The following is an 8,696-nucleotide window of genomic DNA, read 5'->3' as shown; positions in this document are numbered from 1 at the left end:
CGTGTGAGCGTGCGCGTGCGCGTGTAATGCACACGTGTAGTCCGTCCGCCTGTAAGGCACCCGCGGCGGCGGGTGCCGTACAAATTACAAATCTGGGCTGTGATACCACTAAAAGAACCGGACTCCTTCTCCCAACTCGTTCCTTTTATCGCGAAACTAGTGTAGAGTCAATAGGACTATAACGCCAGGTCGAAGACGCTACTCGTCTTCGACCTCAGCACATTCGATCACCTAAACCATCAACCCGACAACCCCGTCCATTGACCGTGCTCACCCTCTGTAGCGTTTCTGAGACAATAGCCTGCCGCTTTTCCCCTCCCTTTAAGGTAACCCTATTTACCACCCTTTTAACCTTCACTAAAATCCCCTCCGGACCGCCCCTTTCGGTCGGTCTCCCGACACTAGCTGCCCACTCGGCACATGACTCGACTTTGGGGGAACGTTCAGGTGGGATACGTAAATTACCCCCCGCGAGGGTACTGTTCCCGTACCGTTCCACGGCTGTCGTTACAATACTGTAATACTGATTGACAAGCCCCTGGAGTACAGCACTGTATCATACGCCTCCCTGGAATTCCTTGGAGCTCCCACTGCTGGCGTAAAAGTCATTGTTTGGGCCTCGCGAGTGCAGCCTTACTCAACTCACGATGTGCCAACACCGCAGCAACAATCCGCACAGCCGCCCTCTCCTTTGAAGAATGTAGGAAATCATTCCAAAATTCACTGTCAAGCGGGCACGTACTACGGTACGTGCCCGCTTGACAGTGAATTGCGTACAGTGCGCGAAATTAAAGATAGGCCACCCCCCCTCCTCGCCGTTTGTGGGCTTTCCTCATAACCATGTCGAACGATCGACACCATGTTGGAAACCTCTCTACGCAACCAGGTTATGCGTTCCTCCAAGTCTGTTTGGTGTGACACTTGGCGTCACACACAGCACTGAACGAGGTGAGCAATAAACGTGATCGAGAGTTGGTTCCTCTCCTGTGTGAGGGGGCGAGCTGCCCCCGGTCACACAACTTTATGTCATCCAGTCCGAGACTGGTGGGCGCGATACCGCGCCGCCGTCGAGTGTAGATTACTAATTAATAGTTAAATCTACGATGGTGCGCATACAAAATTCTCCCTTTTGGTCCGACTACATTCGTCGCCCAATGCTAGCCGTCCAAGTATGGACGGCGGCGGTCCGGAGCGTTCTTATTGGACGAAATGGCTTTCGCCACCTCATGGCCAAAGGCCCTATGATATGCCTATCTTGGCAAGCACAGCTAGAGAAACAAGCAGCAAATTGGTTGATTTATCCGCATTTTAGAAACCGCACGCTGCGTCACGCGCGCTGTTTGTGTCATAATTAGGGCACCCTGTTGGTACATACAGTCCATACCGCTCAATAGTGCAGTACTGTGCCAAGCGGTGGAATACTGCACTATTGGCGCATTGCACTACTCAAGACTTGCACGCACACAACAATGCACGCTTTGCCTTTCTGAGATGCATACACGTGTCGAAAGTCTTGACAAGCGGTTTTGACCTGCACTATTAACGGTTTGCACTACTCATAACTGCACTATTGAGGAGGTACTCTCTGTAAATCAATGTTTCATGATTCTTTTCATGTTTTAGGATGAGTGCGTCTTCCCTCGCTGGAATCACACGAACATTCATTCACGAAATAACAAGCGAAAGCACGTCAGCTCACCCTACTGACCCACACGACCCGAACATTCATTCACGAAAGAACAAGCGAAAGCACATCAGCTCACCCTACTGACCCACACGACCTTCGCCACTGTTTCCGCTTTCGTCGACAACGACAGGAGTGCCGCGCTGAACGTGGCCTTCAACCTTCGCGTCCCTGTTTTTCAAACAGCCGGTGCCGTTCTCACGCACAACACACTCCTAACACACTCCTAACACACTCCGCACCTCACCAACTTGTCTTTAGCTATTCACATAAAAATGCAGGAAAGCTTCCGGCAAGAGACGGGACCAAGTAAAAAACGGCGAGAGTTACAGTCTCCCGATGTGTTCATAAGCCATGCTGGCCCGGACAAGCTACACATCGCACGTCCTCTTTCCGAGAAATTGCAAGCTCAAGGTTTAAATTGCTTCCTCGACAAAACCTCGATGGAGCCCGGAGACTGCGGAGGGGATGAAATGACGAAGGCTATGGAGTCTGCGAAGGTCGGTGTTTTCATACTTTCTCCCGAGTTTGCGGCTCGAAAGTGGACGATGAGGGAACTGCGTTGCTTCCTACGCCGACGGAGAGAGGCGATAGGGAGTGAGATGCGGCCACCGACACTGATTCCGGTGTTTTACAGATTAAGTATTCGGGAATGCAGAGAGTTGGAGCCCGAGTTGGAGCCCGATCGGTACCGGGATGATGAAGGAAATAATATTTTTGAAGCTGAGAAGTTTTTTAGCTTGGAACGACAGCGCGAAGCGAGCACGGATACGGTGAAGAGAGAGCTACAAGAGCTGGCAGGTATCACTGGGATTGAAAATCACGACAGGGCAACAAACCTGCCGGGAGATGAATTCGGCCCTCTTGCAAGGGCACATCTTGTGGAGCGAGTGTTTCTGTGGGTGAAAAAGAAAAGTGAGGAGCAAGAAGACGATCGCCTTCACGATCGTATTCGACGACCCAGCACGAGCATCGATACTCGCGCGGCAGTCGAGCAAGAAGCGGACCACCTTCACGATGGTGTTCAACAAGTAAGCGCGGCCGTCGAGTCGATCAGGGGAGGAAGGAGTGATGTGTTCAGGGCGTCAATAAGAGCCGAACGTAATCCTGCGTCGATATGTGTGAAGCTTGATTTTCACGGGAGCGATGGATTCCCGAACACGTGTGAGTCGCTTCTAAAAGCGGCTGTGCTACGGAGAGATAGGAACGAGCAAGTGGGTGCGACAGCAGTGGGACAGGGCGGAGTCGGGAAGACATGTGCTCTACGAGCGATCGCGCACGACGTTGAGATTAAGGCGGAGTTTTCGGGAGGAGTGTACTTCATGTCGCTGGGAAAAGACGGAAACGTGGGACGGCTGATTGAAGAACTGTGTCTGATTGTGGAAGCGTCCGGTGGCAAGCAGACGGCTGGAGAAATGCGAGAGCAGAGCGAGTTTGAAAGGATTTTAGCGAAGGTACAAGCGTGGTTTTGTAGTTATGTGTGTCTGTTCATCATTGATGATGTGTGGGTGGTGAATGATATAGACGCGAATATCCTTCAAAAGTTGTCTGTTCTGACTGACACTGCGGGGGGCAGCGGGGGAAGGAGGAGCAGACTACTGTACTCGACGAGGGATAGGGAGCTGCGTCAGATTGGTGAGCGGGTTGCTTTCGAGCCGAGGGAGAAGGTAGGGAAAGAAGCAGTTGACATGCTTGTGCACGCGAGTGAGGCGAATCGAGAGGAAGTGGATGATGCGAGTTGCAAAGAGGCCGTGGGTGAAATACTGGAAATCTGTTGCGGATTGCCGCTTACCCTGAACGTGGCGGGAACGAGTGTGAGGTACATGAGGGAAAGATGGGAAGGAGAAGTGTCAGGAGCATGGGGGGCGTACGTTTCGAAGATGAAGAGGCGTAACACGATTCGCGAGGAGAGTCCGAAGGACGGATATTCGTCGTTGAATACGACATTGCATACGTCACTAGATATCCTGGAGTCCAATGCGGGGAGCAGTGGGGAGACGGTTGGTGAATTTTCGTTTCGAAAGATGCACCGGAGTCTGTGCGTTATGAAGAAGCAAGACCGGATACCTTTGAGTTTGGTTGGAGATTTGTGGGAGATGGACGAGGAGCGGACGGAATGGTGTGCAAAGGAGATGGAAAGGGTTGGATTAGTAGAGTTGCAGTATGAGAAGGGCTGTGGTGGGTTGCGGGTGCATGATCTGACGCACGATTTCGCGGTAGAAGAAGCGAATAAGAAGGAGGGTGTAGAAAAGTGGTGTAAGAAGATGGCGGATGTATGCAGGGCAGGAGGAGGGTTGTTTGCAATGAGTGAGGGCCGAGACGGAGAGGGCAAGAGTGCACGGGAGGAGTATGTTTTCGAGAACATATACCGTGTTCTGAGACAGGGTGGGTGTGTAGAGGAGCTGAAGAGGCTCTTTTTGAGTGCACGATGGGTGAAGACAGTGATACGGAGAGGCGGGGTTTGGCAATACGAGGAAGCTGTGAAGGGATTGAGTAGAGACTTGAAGCGGAAAAGAGGAAGCGGGGGTGTGACTAGGGGACGGGTCGATGAGGATGCAGTGGATACAATGGTTTTGATGATGCGGGCTGCGCGACTGAGTGTACCATTTTGTGGTGAAAATAATGCCGGGATTTACTTTCAACTATATGGGCGAGTGAAGCACAAGGCACGGGATTCAGGTTGTGTGCGAAAGATCCTTGAGGAAATCGAGAGATACGCACCACGGCCGTGGGTGCGGCCTGTGAGTGAGTGTGTAGCGCGAGCCGATGGAACGTTGGTGGAGCACATTGTCCTGCCATATTTCGGTACGCAAGAAATTCAAGTGGGCATAGATTCCAGGGGTGAAGTGTATGGATGTCAGGTGGAGGAGTCCGGGGCCAAAGTAACAGTTTTCACGCAATCTGCTGAGGAGACGAAGATGGTTCGATTAGAAGGCGAATCCGAAACGGAGAGCCAAGGCGCAGGGGTCCTTGAAGCAAGCAGGCGCAAAAGGGGTGGGCCTTTGAGGGCCTGTTTTCGGATGTGCATTGGAAGTGTAAAATCCGAAGTGAGTGAAGAAAAGCCGAGCGTGACGAGAGCTACCTGCTCAACTTTCTGTGAGAGGAAGGGGTATGTTGTTATGGGATATGACGACGGGACGTTAAGGCTGTGGAGTATGTCGGAAAAGAAAGTATTGAGAAGTTTCCGCGGTCACAGATCGCGAGTGGCTTGCGTTGCGATGAGTGGGAACGGAAGACGTGTGGTATCCGGATCGTTGGACAAGAGCGTGCGGGTATGGGACCTGGAGACGGGAGCACAAGTCGGGGACGCGTTAGTTGGACAAATGGGTCCGGTGTCCAGCGTTGCGATGAGTGGGGACGGAAGACGTGTGGTATCTGGATCGCTTGACTGGATCGTGCGTATGTGGGACGTAGAGACGGGGGCACATGTCGGGGACGCGTTAGTTGGACACACGGACGGAGTGTTTGGCGTTGCGATGAATAGGGACGGAAGACGTGTGGTATCTGGATCAGCTGACGAGAGCGTGCGGGTGTGGGACGTGGAGACGGGAGCACAAATCGGGGACGCGTTAGTTGGACACACAGATTTGGTGTGGAGCGTTGCGATGAGCGGGGACGGAAGACGTGTGGTATCTGGATCGGAGGACAAGAGCGTGCGGGTATGGGACGTGGAGACGGGAGCACAAGTCGGGGACGCGTTAGTTGGACACACGGGTCCGGTGCACAGCGTTGCGATTAGTGGGGACAGAAGACGTGTGGTATCTGGATCAGCTGGCGAGTGCGTGCGGGTGTGGGACGTGGAGACGGGGGCACATGTCGGGGACGCGTTAGTTGGACACACGAATTTTGTGGTTAACGTTGCGATAAGTGGGGACGGAAGACGTGTGGTATCTGGATCGGAGGACAAGAGCGTGCGGGTGTGGGACGTGGAGACGGGAGCACAAGTTGGAGACACGTTAGTCGGACACACGCATTGGGTGGAGAGCGTTGCGATTAGTGGGGACGGAAGACGTGTGGTATCTGGATCGCGGGACAAGAGCGTGCGGGTGTGGGACGTGGAGAGAGGGATCACACTGCACACCGGGAGGGAAGAGGATTGGGAGGAAATCACGAGTCGGTTCCTGAAGACAAGAGACTTGGGTACTGCTTCTCGCGCAGGACGAACACCAATATTTTCAAGGGAGGGAAGAATTGTGCAAAGGCGAGAGGATGGGTCTGAGGCTGTCTTGGCCCAGGTGGAGAGTCAAGCACGCTTGCATATAGACCACGATCACGGGGTCGCAGTCGGACGGGCGGGTCAGTTGGTTGTTATCATGAAGCTAGTGTTGTAAATTGCGGAAAGCGGAAAGCGATAAACGCTTGCCGCCTGAGACATTAGTATTAGTGAAGAGGTTTTTTTGTTTTGCAATGAATGCCTGAGAAGCTTGTTTGATGGACGTGGCAGTCCATGTATGTACGAACTACCGCCCTGTTTCCCTTTCATCACCCAGTAAACAAGAGTCGTACGTGGACACATGGCACGCCTGCGAAACCGAAATGCATTTTGGTCGCCCGGGTGTGTGGCCGCCGCGGATGGCGCGGGAAAGAGCGCCGTACGGTGCGACGTCGGGCTCGGGTTCACGATACACCACCATGTGGTGGCGCACGAGCAGTACGGCATCCGCAAGATAAAACAGGGTACGCAGCTCGGCGTACTGCGCACGTGGTACGAGAGGCTTAAGTCGGCGAGCGGCGATTGTGAGTATCCTGAGGAGGGCGGTGGCGACAACGACGATGCGGAAGTTGTGGTTAAGTTGTGGTTAAAGTGTGGTGCAAGGAACGATACCCGAGTTTACTGAGGTAGACGGACCGTGTGCGACTAAGAAGGGGAGCGGCGCCGGTGGCGGCGGCGCTGCCTGGGGCGCTACATCTGTGCTACGTGTGTGCGTGGTACAGGTGTGCGAGCTGTACATGGGAATCATGACATAAAGTTGGGTAAACGATTAAGAGACAATTGCCAAACCGTGTGACATACCCGTGTGACATACAGTAATAGCATTGTAATTATATATGGACTGTCATAATTGCAGCATTATCCATTCCGTCACCGCTTTGGCAATTCTCCCAACAATTAAGGACCCAGTCGACCGAAAACCACTTGAGTCCTGATTGGCCGAACTTGGTAGCTAATTGTTGGCGGGAGCTATATATTAGAGCTTTTTTTCTATTCGAAACCCAATCAATACGCCCCACGTTTACACTTCACGGGTTCAGATGCAAGCTTTACAGTACGTGTATGCGGTGGCGACACCTACTGTAAAGCTTGGGCTCAGGCCTCGTTCCCACTATGTCAGAAGAGGTGCGCACATAAAGAGCGAGGCGACTACACCCGTTTGGAGGCGACTCACAAACTTTTCGCAAATGGGCAGATAAAACCCTTACCGAGAGAACCCCCGATGCGTTTAAAAAGTTCCCGTCGCGTTCTTTCGTAATTACCCAGCTCGCAACCCTCATGAATCGGGTCATTTTCCACTGTATCTCCACCAATACATCCCCAATTTGGACAGTGGACACGACAATGGAAGCGCCTGGTGATAATACATCATTTCTATTAAGCGACCGAAAGCCATAAACCAACTCAGTACCAACGTATGTAACTTTACTGCCCATACTGTTTGCCGGAAGTGCTCATCGCCCGCGACAGGCAATTGACGAATCGCAGGCCAGCTCCGTATCCGAGCGACGAATCAAAATCCAGATGGATTTTGGTCGACTGGATCCTTAATGCTGCTGATGATGATCAAGGAAATGTGTACGTATGCCAGTTGTTGACAACATGACATCATAGCGTGTGCACGTGGTGATTCACTTCCTTTACAGGAAAAAAGGGCACTACAAAATGGCACTGCCCAACTTCGTTCAAAGAGACAAAGGGAATGAAGAAGTTCATTATGGGGAGCAGGGCAGTAACAAACTTTTGTTTTAAAATAAAGAACTATGTGGTACTGAATATCAACATTCTCATTGCCCTTCTGTATGCAATCCTCGTCACAACGGAGTAGCGTATTGCCTTACCGCTTCTCGTCCTCAAACCTTTCTTGCATGGCATACTTGTAAAACTCTGCAATCCGCTTCAAACCTTCTTCATTCTCTGTGTCTGCCTGTTTTCTCAACCTACGGTACGTTGCGTCCCCCTGCTCCAGCCGGATCTTATCTAAAAAGCCCAAGTCCAGCTCTAATTCATGTACATTCCGGCTTTGAAACTCCCCCTCACATCCGAGCACCGTCAAGAGCCTCGCCAAGTCCTCATCCATGTTGTCGGCGCGCACGACATAGTCGGCGTGAAATCTCTGCCCAAGCGGCGTTTCGTTTTCCTTCTCCTCCTCATTCAGGTACGGGTAAGCCTCCAGGAAGCGCTCAGTCCGCGCGTCATGCTCCACAAGCTGGACGGCGCGCTCCTTGTCCGCCTCGGTCAAGCTGGAGTTGCCGATGCCGTCCGAGAAGTGAAACTTGGCGGCCGACCACAAGCGTGCTCTCATCGGCTTGCAGCTGGTGACGTACGCGATGCGGCCGCATTCCCGCCGCAGCCGGGCCACGTCTGCGCCGTCCAGCCCCACGTGGTGCGACATCGTCCCCACCCGCCGCGCCGCCAACCCGAGCATCTTCCCCACGGTCTCCGAGCGCTGCTCCCGACCCTCGAACGGGCGTGGTTGCTTGAACCCCCGCTTCAGCAGACACCTCTTCAGCGCCACGCCGATCGTCGTCGACCCCGTGCGCGGCGGCTTGTCGTAGATAAAGCACGGGCGGCGCGACGGCAGGACATGTTCGTCGTCGTCGACGTCGTCTGCGCGCAGCCCCTCGCCGCCGTCGTCATGCGACTCGTGTTGGCCGGCGGCGCGCGTGGCTCCCGCCTCCGCGCCTTCGTCGTCGTTGCGCGCGCCGTCGCCATGCGCGCTTAGCCCCCCGGCGGCATCGCCGCGAGCGCGGGCGGGGCCGGTGGGGTGGGCGTCGGGGTGGTGCGGCGGCTCTGCGG

The 8,696-nt window shown here is 53.7% G+C and overlaps 2 protein-coding genes; one reads left to right on the top strand and one right to left on the bottom strand.

The window, feature by feature from the left end:
* The first annotated feature begins 3,099 nt into the window (after positions 1-3,099).
* CHC_T00010254001 (WD40-repeat containing protein) lies at positions 3,100-6,015 on the top strand. The gene has a single exon (XM_005717239.1). The coding sequence runs from the start codon at positions 3,100-3,102 to the stop codon at positions 6,013-6,015; it is 2,916 nt and encodes a 971-aa protein (XP_005717296.1).
* A 1,612-nt stretch (positions 6,016-7,627) lies between these two features.
* CHC_T00005687001 (hypothetical protein) lies at positions 7,628-7,977 on the bottom strand. XM_005717238.1 is given in 2 exon segments: positions 7,628-7,734; positions 7,735-7,977. 1 exon segment carries the CDS (start codon positions 7,975-7,977, stop codon positions 7,735-7,737), a length of 243 nt encoding a protein of 80 aa, XP_005717295.1. The 3' UTR covers positions 7,628-7,734.
* Positions 7,978-8,696: the final 719 nt, after the last annotated feature.

This window comes from Chondrus crispus, genomic scaffold (assembly GCF_000350225.1).
Source record: "Chondrus crispus Stackhouse genomic scaffold, scaffold_308, whole genome shotgun sequence".
Classification (NCBI taxonomy): domain Eukaryota; phylum Rhodophyta; class Florideophyceae; order Gigartinales; family Gigartinaceae; genus Chondrus; species Chondrus crispus.
Note: the sequence above shows the minus strand (reverse complement) of the source record. Positions and strands in the feature narration are given on the sequence as shown.